The sequence below is a fragment of the Gracilinanus agilis genome, chromosome 4 (assembly GCF_016433145.1).
Source record: "Gracilinanus agilis isolate LMUSP501 chromosome 4, AgileGrace, whole genome shotgun sequence".
Taxonomy (NCBI): domain Eukaryota; kingdom Metazoa; phylum Chordata; class Mammalia; order Didelphimorphia; family Didelphidae; genus Gracilinanus; species Gracilinanus agilis.
The window spans coordinates 212456175-212474305 of record NC_058133.1 but is presented as its reverse complement, the minus strand read 5'-3'; the positions used below and the strand labels follow the sequence as shown (position 1 = coordinate 212474305).

Genomic DNA, 18131 nt, shown 5'->3' with positions numbered 1-18131 from the left:
TCCCTTTGCCTCATTCTTTAGGCTCAGGGCAGTTTCTGAGATGATGCTCTAAGAACAACTACATTCAGAAGCCATTGCTTGGATTGCTTTTGGTTCCTTGTTCTTGGTTTTACTAGGCTTTGAGAAAAGAGCAAATACTTGAACCAGAGACTAGGGCTGTGGTCATACAGCCTGAGAGCTAGCACGTAACATCATTTAAGCTGGTAACCTTGAGTCTTTGTTCCCCCAAGCCTGTAACCACATTAAGACGCGCTACTTTCCACAAGGCCCAGGCTAGGTAATTCTCAACGTGAATGAATGCCTTGGAACTCCATCCAGAGGTTATCCTAACTTCTCCCACTTTAGGGGCTGAGAGAGATGACTGCTACCCAGCAGCCAACTGCCCTCTTGTAGCTCTGGGAAACCACCTGTGGCTTAAGTTAAGGTTGCATCGTAGGTTAGAAAGGAGAAAGGCTCACTGACCAGCCTGGAGTGTGGTGAGGGATTCCGATTCTTCACTGTATTCGCTGTCCCCGATGTCATTGGTTGATTTGACTCGGAATTTGTAGGAAGTAAATGGCTTGAGCCTGAAATAAAGAGATAATTTGATTACTAGGAAAGATTTAACTATTATTAACAATGCAAGGATCCAAGACAACCCCAAGAAGCCCATGATTAATAAAGCTATCCCCTGTCATAGAAGATGACGCCTGAATGCAGAAGGAAGCATGCTATTCTTCACTCTATCTCTGTCATGATTTTTTCTTAAACATACAATATGTGTCTTCATTTTAAAAAGGATGAATATGGAAATAGATATTGTATGATGGCACACGTGTAACATATATTGCTTGCCACCTGTGGGGGAAAGGGAGGGAGAGAATTTGGATCACAGAATACCAAAATGCAAATGTTAAAATTTGTTTCTGAGGGGAAGCTAGATGCTACATTAGATGAGCACCAGGCCTGAAGTTGGGCTGACCTGAGTTCAAATCTGGTCTCAGACATGTCTTAGCCATGTGACCCTGTGCAAGTCATTTAACCCTAGTTGTCTAGTCCTTACTACTCTTTTGTCTTAGGACTGATATCTAGTGTGGGTTTTTTTAAAACATTTATTAATATTCATTTTTTAGTAAAGTTAACATGGTTACACGATTCACGCTCCCACTTTCCCCTTCACCCCTCGCCCTCCCCCCTCTAGTGTGGGTTTTAAGACAGAAAGATTTTTTAAAAATTGTTTCTGAATGCAACTGAGAAAAATACATTAAAAAGAAGATAATTTGATTAAATGAATGAATAATAGCTCAGGTTTACAGGACCTTTCTGTCCCAAGCCTCTGACCTCATTGTTATCATTTGCACATCCTTTACTGGTAAGAAGTGATATGGGTATTCTCATTCCCAAATTACAAATGGGAAAACTAAGTCCTGGAAAGGTTAATTGAATTGGTCAGCATCCAATGCTATAAGTAGAGGTAGGCAAGATAGGCAGTTACCTAATGTGCCATACATAGTGGTATAACAAGGTCACTTAAAAAAAACCAAACCCTTACCTTCTGTCTTAGAATCAATATGAAGTAATAGTTCCAAGGCAGAAGAGGGATAAGAACTAGTCAATTGGAGTTGTTTCTTACCCAGGGCCTCGTAGCTAAGAAGTATCTTAGGCTAAATTTGAACCCAGGACCTGGTCTTCTATCCATTGAGCCACCTTGCTGTACCACAAGGTCATTTAAAAGCACTACATTTATAAGTTTATCAAGAATCACTGGATCATAAATTTAAAGCCAGAAGGAACCTACCTTAGAAACCATTGAGTTCAACTCCCTCATTTTACAGATGAAGAAACTGAGGCACAGAAAGTTTTAGTGACTTGCCAAGGATCACACAGCTAAGTAAGTGTCTGAGGTGGAGTTTGAATGAAGAGTCTTCTTGCCTCCACACCTAGTGATCTATCCTTTGCACCACAAGGTACATGCATTCATTTAAATAGAAGTGTCACCAATACCTTTTAGATAAAAGCATTTGCTCTTTTCTCACATCCTAAAGAAATCCAGAGCAAGGAACCCAAAGCAATTCAAGCAATGGCTCAGAGAGTGATATCTATCTATAAAGCTGAGCTTTTAGCTTTGCACCCATCAGACCTGGATATAACTCGCTTCTCTCCCTAATGAATTCTTACTTGTAACAATGAAAAACAGTTAAGCAAAAACCAACTGACACAGTGACTTTGTCTCGTGGTGTATATAATATTCCACACTCTTGGTCTCCCAATCCCACTGAAAGGAGGGAGATGCTTTCTCATCTCTTTTTGACAGTCCAGGTTGTTCATTATAATTATTCACCTTTGAATGCACAAATGTCTCATTCCAGAAAACGATGTTTTCCTTAGAATTCCAGTGGTAAGTGAAACACGTAGCACAGCGAAAGCTCAAAGTCTCCTTTGGACAGAAACATTCAGAGACCAAACCTTTGAAATGCATTGAGGGGCGGGAGGTGGGATTTATATACCTGCCCTATTAAGTGTAAATACATTATTTCACCTCTGCTAGCAAGAAATAGCAAATGATGAGAGGGATAAATTAAGACCAGAGACCACTGTCCCAAACTTTCATGTCAGGGCTTTCTTTCTCAGCTCATGGTAGCTTAATTTTCTGGATTTCTTAAAGATTTAGCTGTGAAGGGCAGCTATGTAGTTCAGATGCAGAGTCAGGTCTGGAAATGGGAGGTCCTGGATTCAAATATGGCCTGAGACATTTCCTAGCTGTGTGACCCTAGTCAAGTCACTTAACCCCCATTGCCTAGCCCTTACCACTCTTCTGCCTGGGAACCCATACTTAGTATTGATTCTAAGACAGAATGTAAGGGTTTAAAAAAAGATCTAGCTGTGAGCAGGAAGCTGCTGAGGACACATTTATTCATTTCAATCTGCAAGTACCATTTTGAGTGTGTGTGTGTGTGTATGTGTGAGAGAGAAAGAGACAGAGAAAGAGAGAGAGAGAGAGAGAGAGAGAGAGAGAGAGAGAGAGAGAGAGAGAGAGAGAGAGAGAGCCTGCTCACTTTGTCTCTTCTGTCTCTGTCCATCTCTCTCTTTCTCACTCTCATTTTAGTACTAAGAACAGTTTCACCAACTTACTGAAATCTGAATCAGCTTTTTCCCAAATATTGCCATCCCCTCTGCATTTAAGAGATTTGAAAAGAGTCAAATATCTAAAGAGTTAAAGTATAGCAGTACATTGCTCCAAGCTTCAATTTCTTTCTTTTTAATTTTTAAAAAAGAGTGGCTGGAATTCTTGCTCATGTAAAGTAGAGAATAAAAATATAACCTACTGAAAATTAAATTACATTAAAGCTAGCAATCTGGAGTGTGGCTCAGTTTCCCTATTAAAGATGAGGAGAAAAATGCTGTGGTTGCAAAGAATAGTTAATGAAAGACTGCAAAGCACCCCACTGATACTGTACTCTGGGCTCCAGAAATGTACAATAAAGAAGAAATTCTAATAAGGCACCATGGGGAAGCTGGGCTAGTGCCAGGCAGGGAGAAGAAGCTGGTTAGAATGGAGGGAGGGGGGTCCAGGAGGATGACTGAATGGAAAGTGAAACCCCCTTTACAAGAATGTTGGGAGCTACTGAGCGGACTAGAAGGTTGGGGGTTGGAGAATGGGGGTGAGGGGAGTTTCAGGCTGGAACTGTTTGGTGAAGTTCTTTCTGAGACACAAATGTAATGTAAACAAGTACCTTGCATGGGCAGAGCCAACCCCCCAGGACTGAAGGAGGATCCCAGGGATAGGGATGGGGAGTCTCACCTGTCCACAACAAATGAGGTGGCATTGTGGGTCACGGAAGAGGAGTGCAGGGCCCATTTGCCACTGGGGAGTTCCCGGGTCTGGATGGTGTAGTAGCGGACTGGGGAGAGGCCATCACTACCTGGCTCCCAGGACAGCAGTACACTCCGTGCCTTCACATTCTCCTGCTTTATTACAGGCTTGCTAGGAGGCTGTGGGCGATCTGTAAGGGGGGAGATTGGAGGAAGGTCAAATTTATCATTGAATAACCCTAGACAGTAGTAGGGCATGTGCCTGAGGAAGCGACCTACTGTTGGCACCCTTCAGGGCAGAGAAAGGATGGCAATAGCCAAGTTGATGAATGGTGCTTTCTGGATTGGTGTCCTGACAGGGGCAATCAATAACTGTGTATTTGTTCATTTATTTATTTTTTAGAAAGCCTTACTTTCTGGCTTACAATCAATACTAAGTATGGGTTCCAAGGCAGAAGAGTGGTAAGGGCTAGGCAATGGGGGTAAAGTGACTTGCCCAGGGTCACACAGCTAGGAAGTGTCTGAGGACAGATTTGAACCCAGAACCCCCTGTCTCTAGACCTGGCTCTCTATCCACTGAGCCACCCAGCTGTTCCAATCAATGTGCATTTATTAATGATTCCTATGTGGCAAGCAAAGATTGAAATTGTCCCTTTCTTCAAGGAGTTTACCTTCTCATGGAGAGGCAAAAATGCAAATATATAGGTTTCTGCAAAACACAAACAAAATAAATGCAAGGTGATACTGCGTGCATATGTGGGGAAGGCTGATAGGTAGGGAGATCAGGAAGAGCTTCATGCAGAAAATGGAGATGAAGTTGAGTATCGAACGAAACCAGAGATCCTAAGAGATAGGAGGTGGGGAATGAATGCATTCTAGGCATGTTGGACAGCCAATGCAAAGGAACAGAAATGGGAAGTACACAGTGCTGTAGGAGGAACAGCAAGAAGACCTGTATGGCTAGACTGTAGAATGTGTAGAGAGGAATCATTTACAGGAAAGGTAGTTTAGGACCAGGTTGTGAAGGGCTTTAAACAGCCAAACACAGGAATTTATACTTGATCCTAGAGGCAACAGGGAGTCATGGGAGTTTATTCAGTAAGGGAGTGTGGTATGGTCAGTTATGTGCTATAGGAAAGCTCCTTTGTGTCTGTGTGGAGGATGGATTGGAATGAGGAGAGATGAGGCAGAGAGACCAATCAATAGGAGGCTACTAAAATGGGCAGCCATGTGGCACAATGCTGGGCCTGGAGTCAGGAAGATGAATCTTCCTGAGTTCAAAGCTGGTCTCAGATACCGACTGTGACCCTGGACAAGTCAGTTAACCCTGCTTGACTCAGTTTCCTTATCTGTCAAATGAGCTCGAGAAGGAAATGGCAAACTACTCCAGGATCTCTGACAAGAAAACCTCCGAGGTCATCAAGAGTCAGACATGACTAAACCCGACAACAACAAAATAGTCCAGATGAGAGATGACAAGGGTCTGTTCCAAGGTGGTGTCTCTGTAAATGGGAGAAGGGGACAAATTCCAGAGAAGTTGATAGAGGCAGAAATTATAATATTTCAGTTAATTAATGTGGGATAAGTAAGAGTAAGGAGCCCCCAGTTATGAACCTGGGTGCCTGGAAGGAAGGATGGAAGTGCCCTCAACAGAAACTGGGAAGTTCAGAAGAGGGATGGGTTTTTGGAGAAAAAGAATGTTCCATTTTGGATTTTGAATTTGAGATGCCTCTGGGACATCTATTTTGAAGCATTCAAGAGGCAGTTAGTTGGTGATGCAGACTTGCAGATTAGGAAAGTTAGGGCTAAACACATAGATCTGGGAAATCTTTCATATAGAGATGATTAAACTCATGGGAGCTGATGAGGTCCAAACTGATAAGTGAGAAAGGGGTAGGACAGAGCCTTGGGCTTACACTCACAGCTAGAGGACATGACATGGATGGAGATCCAGCAAAGGAGGCTAAGAAGGAGTAGTCAGAGAGGTATGAGTGTGATGAAAACCCAGAGAAGAGAGAGTATCCAAGAAGAGAAGGGTCATCAACAGTGTCGAATGCCAAGGAAAGAGAGGATGAGTAGGGTGAGTGCAGAGAAAAGGCCATTAGTTTTGTCAGTTAAAAAAGGATTAGTAACTATTATAGAGAGTAGTTTCATAGAGACAATGGTAAGCAGAACTCCAGTATTCATGTGGATGCATTATCTGAGCTATTCTAAGGTCCTGGACAAGATTCTGTGGGAGAGAAGTGGTAAACTCCCTAGAGAAAATTGAGAAATTGTTCCATTGTGATGATTATCTGGAATGGGATACCTGTGGGAAGGAAGGGAGGGTAATACATTGAATCTACAATAGGAGCCTCAACTTTCTTTCTTCTCATTCTCTACTTAACCCCTTGCAGTCTGGTTTCCGACCTTAATATTCCGACTGCTCTCTCCAAAATCAGCAATAATGTTTTAGTTGCCAAATTCAATGGCCTTTTCTCAATCTTCATTCTTCCTGACTTCTCTGAAGCCTTTGGCATTGGTGATGACCCTCTTCTCTTGGATATTTTCTTCTTCCTTGCTTTTGGGACACCATTTTCTGCTGATTCTCCTCTTACCTACTTGTCTTCTCCTCAGTTTCCTTTGCTTATCCAGATCACACTTTCTAACTGGGTTGTGTTCCCTGGGCTTTTGCCCAGGGTCCTCTTCTCTTTTCCCTCTATACTACTTCACTTGGTGATCTCATCAGCTCCCACAGATTTAATTATCAACATATGTCTCAGTTTCTCAAGTCTGCTTATCCTGTCCTAACCTCTCTGCTGAGCTCCGACCTTGCATTTCCAACTGCTTTTCAGACACCTTGAACTGGCTTTTCAGTAAACGTCTTAAACTCAATGTGTCTAAAACTGAACTCATTATCTTTTTTTCTAATCCTCTTCTTCCCCAGCCCTGACAACTTCTCTATGTCTGTAGCGGGCAATATCATCCTCCCAGCCCTTTGGGTTTGCATCCTAGGTGTCATCCTGGATTCCCCACTATCTCTCACCCCCCATATCCAAACTGTTGCCAAAGCCTGTTGATTTCACCTTTGTGACATCTCTTAAATACACCCCTTTCTCTCTTCTGACATTGCTGCCACTCTGCTATTGGCCCTCGTCACCTTATGCTTGGACAGTTGCAAGAAACTACTGAGGGGTCTACCTGTCTTATGTCTTTCCCCACTTCAGTCTATTCTCCAGTCAGCTATCAAAGTAATTTTCTTAAATCAGAGGTTCAAATATGTAATTTCTGCCCAGTCCCCACTTCTGACTCAATTAACTTCAGTGGCTCCCTATAATGTCCAAAATTGAATACGGAATTCTCTGGCATTCAACATCCTTCATAAACTAACCCCTTCCCACATTTCTGGTCTTTTATACCTTACTACCCCTATGTATTCTTCCATCTAATGACATTGGACTCAATGATATTCCATGAATAGCATAAACAATGTTCCATGTCTTTGGGCTCTGGACATTTTTTTCTGGCTGTCCCCCATGCCTGGAATGCTATCCCTTTTCATCTGTACTCTTCTCATCTGCTTTCTTGGTTTCCTTTACTTTCCAACTAAAATCCCATCTAATACAGTAAGTATTTCCCAATCCCTCTTAAATCTAGGGCCTTCCCTCTCTTAATTATTTCCTATTTATCCTGTATATATCTTCTTTGTATGTGTTTTCTTGTTGTTTCCCCCTTTAGGTTGTAAGCTCCTTGGGAGCAGGGATTTTCTTTTGCTTCTTTTTGTTTTCCCAGCACTTAGCACACAGTCCCTGGCACACAGTAGGTACTTACTTAATAAATATTTATTGATGATTGACCATTGATTAGATTCTTTAACAGAGTTTCTGAGGTTATCCTTATTCCAGCCAAGGAAAAGATCCACAGGGTTGGGGATCCCAATTCTTCTTGTTATCTCCCTATATCATCTCAAGCTTTCCCAGACCTCCCAGGGATAGTTACCTCTCTTCTCTGTGGTCACCACAAGTGCTTCAGCTGCCTCTCCCCAGCCCTTACGGGTCTGGGCCATGATTCGGAATAGGTAGATAGATTCAGGCTTAAGACCAGTGGCGGTATATTGGCGAGCACTGGGGGTTAGCACCTCCACCGAGGCAGTGTTGGCGGTAGTAGTGTTGAGTCTGTGGGTAATCTGGTAAGCTGTGGAGAAGCAGGATAACACTGGAAAGCAGGATAGACTCTTTCCCCAACACCCTTCAGTTCATCCAACCCTTTCCTGAAAGACTCTATAGGCAGAGAGGATCCCATTTTACATCATCTAATAGGACTCTTTCTGCTTAAAAGTTCACCAATTTATTCACAAAATACATTTTAAGTGACTGTTTTTTGAATGAGTGACATGGGGTCAGGAGAAGAATGACTTGGCATTTGTGATCAGGAATCAGCAACAAGGTAATTAACTGCTAAAAAATGCCAACTCCTGGGACCAGGCACTAGGGGGCATTGAATGCAAAGCAGACATAGCTCATGCTTCCAGTTTTAATGATATCATTGACATGCTATAGAAAATGTGTGTGTAAATATTTATGAGAAATACAAATATATATTTATGTATGCTTATATTTCAGACTAGTATGGCAATTTCAATAGCACAGGAATTTTCTCTAGTGGAGGAAATCCTTCTGCCAATGCAGATAGACATTTCTGTAACTTACAGTCCTAGAGATTTACCTAAGAGGTAGCATGGGATAGAGATGATTAGAGAGCTTGCCTTAGCTCATACAGTTACAAAGATTCTAGGAATTCCATACAATGATAAAATCACAAGTCCAGTAGCACACACACACACACACACACACACACACACACACACACACACACGAGAATAAAACTCTCATATTTCCAGAAGGGAGAGGGTTGAGGCTTACCTAAAATAATGCCATTAGGAGCAGCTGGAGGCTGCCAAATCAGCCGGACTGATGTGGGTCTCACCTCTGGGAAGAGAATGCCCATGGGAGGTCCTGGGACTAGAAACAGAAAGGCCATAATGAGATCCCTCACGCAGTTCTGAGTTTTAGTCTCTCTCCAGGGGCATGGAGTTAGTTAATGGGGAGTAGGAGGAAGTGGGAAAGGGGTACAGGCAGGAGTAATAGAGACTGGAGTCTATGTCTGGGGACCCTTTTGGACTATAAAGGGGTCAGTCAACACAATCTAATAGGGATTTTTGCTACAGTACTGAGCAGTACTATTTAAAAAAAAGTGCAGGAGGACCAGAAGTACAGAAGGAAAGAGAAACTACTGAAAACAGTCTTTCCTTTTTCTTCCTCAGTCCCTTGTCCTTTGTTGATGCTTGATCCTGGAGATTTGCCCCAGAATGAAATGCAAATAAAATTGGATAGGAAATTGGTGTTCAAATTGGCAAGTTGCACTAGAGTGGGCAGGAAACAAAAGCAGAAACTGAGAAATTCTCCAATTGCTGCCCCTTTGTTGTTACTGTTCAATTGTGTCTAACTCTTTGTGAGTTTTTCTTGGCAAAGACACTGGAGTGGTTAGCCATTTCCTTCTCTAGCTTATTTGACAGATGAGGAAACTGAGGCCAATAGGGTTAAGTTGTGACTCCTTGGCCAGGATCACACTGAGTGTCTGAGGCTGGATTTGAACTCAGATCCCCTTGACTCCAGGCTGGGCTGTCTATTTACTGGGCCAGTTAGCTGCCCCTGCTGCCCTGTAGCAAGTCATAATCCAGGATGAACATCTCTTCTAGTAGAATCTCTAGTTCTTGAAAGGCAGCATGGGGTAGTATACAGAGAGCTGACCTCAGAGGCAGAAAGCCTTGGGTTCAAGTCCCATCTCTGATACATCCTGGCACACATATTTTGACCCTGGGCAAATCACTTAACTGCTTGGTCTTCCAGGCTCCCTTCTAGAACTCTTAAGCTGAAGTTCCCTGCAGTAAGGTTATTTCTTCACCAGTGAAAGCACAAGTCTAGTCCCCATCCTACTAATGCCCTTCGTGAATCACAGCAGGTAAATATTGCAGTCCCTATAGGATAAACTTGTTTCTCACTGCTGCTTTCTCTCCAGGAAAGCCAGTTTTGGCAAATCTCCAGGGTCAAGCATCAATAAAGGGCAAAAGACTGAAGAAAACTAATCTAAAATGGAATATGGGATGAGTCTCAATTCCCAGAGTTCCTCAGATGTATACTCACCATCATCCAGGGTCCTTTCTAGGATAGGTGGGGAGCTTGGGGTACCATCCCCAATTCGGGTGAAAGCCAGCACCTGGATCTCATAAAGCACATATCGGCCTAAGCCGGTGAGCTGGGCACTGAGAGATGAGTTTCCTTCCACTAGCCAGAACTGAGGCTGGGTGTCAGAATCTTTCTCTTTATACACCACCTGGTTAGACACCACAACAAGCAATGTTAGAGCCATAGGGCTGGCAGGAGCCAAGAAATCTCCAGTGGTCTCAACCCCTCCTGCTGGGGCCTGAAATGGGGAGAATGGTGGCCTTTGCATGATGTGGCATGATTTCCCTGGGATCTAAGAGGGGGTACCAAAGAATATAAACTTGATACTAAGGTATTTAAAACTTCTTAGGCCCAGCATAGTATGGAGGAGAAATTCTCTCTCTTGTTTTCCAGAGAAGGAAACTAGACCAGAGAGGGACAGTAACTGGCTGGAGTCAATGGTAGAGATGAGGATGAGACTCTGAGATTCCCGTTTTACTGCTCCATATTTGTGGAATTAGAATCATCTTCAACCAGGGTGCAAAGGCCCTTTTGCCTTCCAACCCCCGACCCAAATCCTCTTCCCCATACAATAGACAATCCTGGTCTGGGGATCCCAAGGAAAAGGATAGCTCATAACTATGATGCTGTGGGTATTGAGACTGCAGACACCTTGCTTCTTTTTTTCTTATGTTGGAACCCACCTTATAGCCCAATACAAGCCCATTTCGGTCAGCCTCTGGGATTTCATTCCAGCGTACCAGCATGCTGCTTGAAGTGGTAGCCAGTGCAGACACATTGGTGGGGCCTGAGGACGGAACTGTGGGAGGGGAGACAGTGAAAGAAAACAGCTCAGTGCTGAAATTCTTTTCCATTTTGATGGGGAGGGGTGTAGAAGGGCATCACAGAGAGAGGGGGAAATACAGTCAACCTTCTATACCCCTCACTAATGAAAGGGAGGAGAGGCAGAGGTAATTCCCCAATGGCAGAAAATTTCCACTCTCACTTCTATTTGCTTTGGAATGCATTACATGCCTTTCCCACTAGAGACTTGTCTCCCTAATTATATATTGTTAAGGTTAATATTAAAAGGAGTTTGCATGTCTTGAGAACATAATAACTGATAGTAGGAGGGAGGGGACTCAGGCACTTGCTGGGCGTTCCACAGAGGTGAGCCTGCGATTGGTAATTTGCCATGGCAAATCTATAAAGTGGATAATTCATGTGTGAATCACGGACAACTGACTGCAATCTAGAAGGACATGAGGTCCTAGCAATTGATTAAGAGTTCACTGCAAGGTGGGGAGAGAGAAGGTAGATCTCGATTCATTCTTGTGTTTTCTTGGAACCTCCCATTCCATGTTCTAGTCTTAATCTCTCTTAGACCCTTTGGAGAGAGTCGGACATCTTTAATTCTATGATCAAGCTGTGGGGAAAAAAGGTAGAGTCTGACTAGATTTAAAAAATATCCATTTAATTTTTTTCAATGAAGAAACAATGATTTTTTTTTCTTTCCTACCTTACCCCTACTGAAGAAAAGCAAAACTTTTGTACAAATAGGCATAGTCATTCAAAATAAATTCCCATTTTGGCCATGTCCAAAAAAGGATGATGTTCTGGGGAAATGGAATCCCTTTTTTTTCTGTCATGAGGCAATTAGCATGTTTCCTGGGACAAAATTAGTCTAGATCAGCAGCTCTCCCCACCTGAGGCAGATTGGGGGATCTAACTTGGAGCTGGGGTGTCAGGTCTGGAGGACCTGGGTTCAAATCTGGTTTCAGATACTTCTTAGCTGTGACCCTGGGCAAGTCAGTTAACTCCCATTGCCTAGCCCTTGTTGCTTTTCTGTCTTAGAATTGTCACTAAGTCAAAAGGTGAGGGTTAAAAAAAAAGTCTGTATACTGATCCATAATGGTATCTGTCTGAGGCAGCTAGGTGGCTCGGTGGATAGAGAACCAGGACTAGAGGTGGGAGTCTTGGGTTCAAATCTGACCTCAGACATTTCCTAACCGTGTACCTTGGGCAAGTCATTTAACTCCAATTTCCTAGCCCTTACCACTCTTCTGCCTTAGAACAGATATTTAATATCAATTCAAGGAGGAAGGTAAGGGGATAGATAAAATTAAAAAAAAAAAAAGAGAGCAGGTGCTCAGAAGAGTATTATTCCATTTGGTGGAGAAATGAAATGCTAACTGAATACAATGCTTTTGGTCCTTCTGACCCTGCCCTGCATACCAGTTCAGCTAACTGGCACAGCACCCAGGCTGTGCCTACATAGATACAAAGAGTGTTGTTAGGAGGTATCAGGCTGGAGTAAGGGTAAGAGGCAAGGGATGTACCTGATTCTCTGGTCCTCCCCACAACGATCTGGCTCCAAGGTCCTGTTCCAATGGCATTAAAGGCCTGGACTTGTACTCGGTACTCAGTCCACTCTTCCAGGTCCTCAATGGTGTACTCTCGCTCGATCCGGTCATGGACCACATGGCTCAGGGTCTTGCCATGCCCATCAGATCTGGTGTACTTGATCTTATAGCCCACCGACTCTGGGTTACCATTATACTCCATTTCTGGGAGAGGCTGTAGCAAAATGGGAGAGATGAAACAGACAGACTGGGATATATAGATGGCTTCCTTCTTGTCTACTATGTCCCATCCCTCCTCATCTGTGAGTGGCCACTAAGAGCCTTTCTTGTCCAGGAGAGCTTTAAGATTAACCCAGATGGGGGAATTTAGGTGGCTCAGTAGATGAAGTGCCAGGCCTGGAGATGGAAGGTCCTGAGTTCAAATATGACCTCAGATACTTCCTAGCTGTGTGACTCTGGGCAAATCACTTAACCCCCATTGCCTAGTCCTTGTCTCTCTTCTGCCTTGGAACTGATACTTAGTATAGATTCTAAGAGAAAAGGTAAGGGTTAAAAAAAAAGATGAACTCAGACCATTTTCTAACCTGCCCAGAGGAGGCCAGATGTTCTCTCCTTGCCAAGTACATTTTAGTACTACTGTAAATCTATATTATTTCTGTTGACCATATGTGTTTTTCCTATTAGACAGTGAAAACCATTAGATCATTGACAGTATCCGTTCTCTATTACGTATCTATTACATTGTTAAGTACCTTGTGGGTGCTCAGTGAAGCCTAGAGGACAGGTGGAGTTGTTGGGAGAACCCTTATAGGGCCACGTGTAATCATCTCTGTCCCCACCCAACTTCCCACCAAATATCCCTCAATCTGCCAGTAAATTGTTAGGAATTTATTGATTGTAGCAATGTGGGAAGCCACGTAGTATATAGTGGATAGAATACTGAACTTAAGATCAGGAAGACCTTAGCTCAAATCGTGCCTCAGACACTAGTTGTGTGACTCTAGGCAAGTCATTTAACCATTTCTGTCTCAGTTTCCTCATCAGGATAGTAACAGCACCTACTTCTCAGGACTGTTGTGAAGATCAAATGAGATAATATTTGTAAACTGCTTTGCAAATCTTAAAGTGCCATATAATTGCTGGCTATCGTAGACCGATGATGATGATGATGATGATGATGAAATAGCTTCTGCTAATTACCAGTTTTGGGAGAAGTTGGCTGAGGCAGTAGGAAAACTACATACCATAAAGAATATTCCTTTTTGTTAGGACTGTCTTTCTATTTAACCTCAATTCCTGCAAAGCCCCTTTATTCCTGGTTAGGTTCATAATCTCGAAGTTGTCCTTGACTCTTCCCTCAAGCTCGACCCATAGCCCCCATATTCAATCAATTGTTAAGTTTTATAGATTATCCCTTCATAATATCTCTCACATCCATTTCTTGCCACTCACATGGACTCTACCCTTGTTTAAACCCTCCTCTCCTCTCCAGTGGACTCTTTCAGTAAGTTTTTCTTTCTTTTCTTTTCTTTTCTTTTCAAATCCTTGCCTTTCCTCTTAAAATCAATACTATGTATTAGTTCCAAAGCAGAAGAGTGGTAAGGATAGGCCAATTGGGATTAAATGACTTGCCCAGAGTCACACAGCTAGGAAGTGTCTGAGGTCATATTTGAACCCAGGACCTCCCATTTCCAGGCCTGGCTCTCTATTCAGTAAGACACCTTGCTTCCCCTTCAGTAAATCTCTTACTTTGTCCTTCTGCTTCCAACATCTTGCCTCTTCCATCTACTCTCCACAAAGCTGCCAAAATTATATTTTATATATATATATATATATATATATGTGTGTGTGTGTGTGTGTGTATACATATATATATATATATATATATATATATATAAAATCATGGGTCTAATTATGCCATTCCCCTGCTAAAGAAGCTTTGGTGGATCCCCATTACCTCTAGGATAAAATACAAATGCCTCTTTGGCACTTAAAACCCTTCATAGTCTGGCCCCAGTCTACTTTCCCCGACTTATTTCACATTACTTCCCCATATACATTACATTTCAGCCAAACTGGCCTATTTAATGTTTCCTGAGCTTTGTACTCTATAACCTGCCTATGTAGCTTTGCAAGTAAGTATTGTTCTTCATGCTTGGAGTGTTCTCCTTCCCTCCGTCTCCGCTTCTTAGAAATCCAGCTAGGTCTTTATTAGTGTGAATAAGAAATCTTGTGAAGTGGTTGCGTTATTGGAATTTGCACTGCACTGGTCCACTGGGCTGGAACCAATCACTATATTTCACATAATTATAACTTTAAATAGTGCAAATTTGAATACATGTGACCATTCATGGATTCATTATTCGCACCAATCAGGACCTTCCTGCCCTCGCTCCCTTTCAGGCTCTCAGCTCCTACATGAGGTCTTTCCTGATCTTTCTATTTGTTATTTTTCTCCATCCACTCCATCTCCACAAATTAGGATCATAGGAGCATAGAGTTAGAGCTGAAAAGGGAACCTTCAATGTTGGTGAATCTAATATCCTCATTTCCCCCATGAAGAAACTGAGGCTGAAAAAGGTCAAGTGACTAGCTAAGAGTTATATAGCTAAGAAGTATCTATGGCAGAATAAAATGGAGATCATCCTCATTCCTTTTATATAGAGTTTGTATTTCCTTATCCCTGTATATGCTGTTTCCTCCAAGGCTCACCTCGCTCACCTTGTGTCCCCACGATGTACCACCTTAATAGCATTTAATAAATGTTTGATGAATTGAATTGTTAGAGATCAAGGAGGGGTCATCTGTCGTGTGTCTAATGATTTGGCTGGTGGGGTCAGAGTAGCCAGAACACTTCTGATTTGGGGTTGTTTCCCTTGGATGTTAGCAAAAAGCTGCTTAAGAAATTTCTTTGTTCTTAAGCTGACATGGCATGTGGTAGATGATTGTAGGTGGTGCAGGCATACAGGTATTCAGATTTTCCATCCAATCCTGGAGATTGCTTCTGAATGTAGAGTTGAGATACAAGTGTCGTTACTTTGTATGGGTAGCCTTGGTCTCAAGTTCATTCTCTTCCTTATTTATTCCATCTTCTGGCCCCTTTAGAACAGTCCCAGATGCCTTTGGACCTCTTCATCCATAATATTCACTTACAAAACCCCTTCTTTCCATCTCTTACCCTGTAACCTCTCCTCACTATCTTCTACTTCGCCCATCTGCCACATAAACCCTCCCTCTTCTCAACCCTCAGCTCATGAAAATACTTAGTGAAACGGACCAGAGACCATTAGGATGGCAATTGATGGGATTGCTAAGAGGCAGAAGGAGCTTTATTCCCATGATCTGGTACCTGCGAAGGAAAGGTAACGGGCCGTGCACCATTAAGTGAAGCTAAGAGTTGCCCAGGGCCTTCTACTAAGTCAGTGATTACTTTTTTATTCCCCCTCTACTCTCCCTTGGGTATTAGAGGGTTTAACCTTTTATCTACTTGGCACACTTAAAGCCCTGTGAAGTATGGAAGGGGACAGCTGACTCTCAGAGGGGCCCAAACATTGCTTAGGAAGGAGGAGATACAGAATGTGAATAAAGTATTAAAACAGTGTCTTCAAGTGGGGCACAAGATGTGGGTACATTATCTCATTGAAGCTTATAACTGTCCCATGAAGTATGTCATATAAGCATTATCATTCCCATTTTATAGATGAGAAAACTGAGGCTCAGATAGAAGTAATTTGCATAAAGCCACACATTTAGAAAATAATGGGCAAAGGATTCAAACTCAGGTATATATATATATATACACACACACACACACATATGTATACATATATATACACCTATATTTATTTATTCTTTTTCCACTACTTCTTTGGAATACCTCCCATTTATTTTTGGTGCTGGGGCTATCTTAAAAGGATTCATAGATTGTTATTCCTAAAAGGGACTTAGAGATAATTTAGTCCAGTGGCTCCCATTTAGTAGTTTATAATCCCTTAGAGGTCTCATATTGATAGTCTAAAGGGTTCACATGAAAAATTCTTTAATGGTGCCTTCAGTATTAAATAATTGTAAAGAATATCATAGCGAGTGGCTATAGCACAGTAGATAGAGCACTGGGCTTGGGATCAGGAAGCCTCATCTCCATGAGTTCAAATTTGGCCTCAAACACTTTCTAGCTGTGTGAACCTGGGCAAATCACTTAACCCTGTTTGCCTCAGTTTCCTTATCTATAGAATGAGCTGGAGAAAGAAATGGCAAACCACTCCAGTATCTTTGCCAAGAAAACCCCAAATGACTGAATAACAACAAAAGAATAACATGAATAGTATATTACATTGTTTTGGAGTAGTTCACGACCCATTTTGTTGTTTTTGTTGTTGTTTTAAAACCCCTACCTTCTGTTTTAGAATGGATACAATACTGTGTACTGGCTCTTGCCCAGGATTACACAACTAGGAAGTGTCTGAGATTAGATTTGAACATAGGACTTTCTGTCTCCAGGCCTGGCTCTCTATCCACTGAGCCACCTAACTGTCCCTGTTGCAACCAAAAATGTTAAGATCTAGTCCAGTTTCCTCATCTGACAGATAAACAAACAGCCCCAAAGAGATTAGTGACTTGCCCAAAGTCACAGAGTTAGCAAATAGAAGAACTGGGTCTTGACTTTGGGTCTCCTGACTTCTCATACATCCTATAATGCTGCCTCCTACTTTTGTACTTCTTGACTGTCTACTATTACCTTGGGGGAACATAAGAGCCAATGGATTTCCCCTTCTATTTCCCAGAAAAGAAAGCCCTCAGAATGGGATTGTATTTTGTCTAAATTCACATTATAAGTCATGAATTTATTACTATGTAGTCGTAATGTAGCCAGGTACTGAGCTAAACCCTGGGGGGTACAAATAAAGACCAAAACACCACCTCCACCTTCAAGGAGCTTACATTCTAATGGGTAACATGGAAATAACTAGATCTATGTATGTGGTATAAGCACTATTATTCCCATTTTATAGGTGAGAAAACTGAGGCTCAGATAGAAGTAATTTGCATACAGTCACACATTTAGAAAATGATGGGCAAAGGATTCAAACTCAGCTTATATGTATATATTCATATATACATGTGTTCTTTTTTAAAGAACTCTTTTTAGAATCGAGATACAAATGCTGTTACTTTTATGACTCATTAAGTCATATAAGAGCAATATTCAGGAACAGGGATAGTGTTACTCTTGATTCTCCTGAATTCTAGTGCCTAATCCTTCCCAATCACTTTGTATCTATTTAGTATATGTTTCATGTTTACAAGTTGTTTCCCCAGGCTAAATTGGTAACTTCCTTGAGGTTTGTTTCCCTAAACCTGGTACACAGCTGGTGCTTAATAAATGTTTGTGGACTGATTAAAAAGGGGACATAGGTATGCATGAACAGAGGGTCTTTGTGGCAGCAGAAAACCTTCTCCCTTTCCCTCTCTGAAAGCAGAACACTCTCTGCCTAGTGCTGGATTCTGGTGGGCACTCCAAGCTCCTGTCATGCCTGTATCCTCTCTGGGTACCAATTAGTGATGACACCTTTGCAGAGATTCATAGTTCCCCTACTCCCCCCATCCCCTCCCAGGAGTCTGTCTCACCATCCAGCGCAGCCAAAGGCTAGTCTCACTGGCCGTACGCAGGGTCACGTTGCCAGGTGCCATGTCGGGTGGAGCCTGGAGGGTTTGGATCTTGCGAGAGGGTTGGCTGGGGGGGCTGGTGCCCACAATATTCACCTGGCGCATG

General features: G+C 42.4%; 1 protein-coding gene across 1 annotated transcript in view; it reads right to left on the bottom strand.

Annotated features, from left to right (window-relative positions):
• Positions 1 to 18131, bottom strand: part of LOC123246219 (protein sidekick-2-like) — a 177993-nt gene that overhangs the window by 73722 nt on the left and 86140 nt on the right. Inside the window, exons 17-24 of the mRNA XM_044675152.1 lie at positions 17987 to 18121; positions 12335 to 12572; positions 10700 to 10815; positions 9975 to 10164; positions 8694 to 8792; positions 7771 to 7965; positions 3782 to 3983; positions 463 to 566 (exon numbers count right to left, since the gene is read on the bottom strand). Coding sequence (XP_044531087.1) covers positions 463 to 566; positions 3782 to 3983; positions 7771 to 7965; positions 8694 to 8792; positions 9975 to 10164; positions 10700 to 10815; positions 12335 to 12572; positions 17987 to 18121 — 1279 coding nt within the window. The remainder of the gene's footprint in view (positions 1 to 462; positions 567 to 3781; positions 3984 to 7770; positions 7966 to 8693; positions 8793 to 9974; positions 10165 to 10699; positions 10816 to 12334; positions 12573 to 17986; positions 18122 to 18131) is intronic.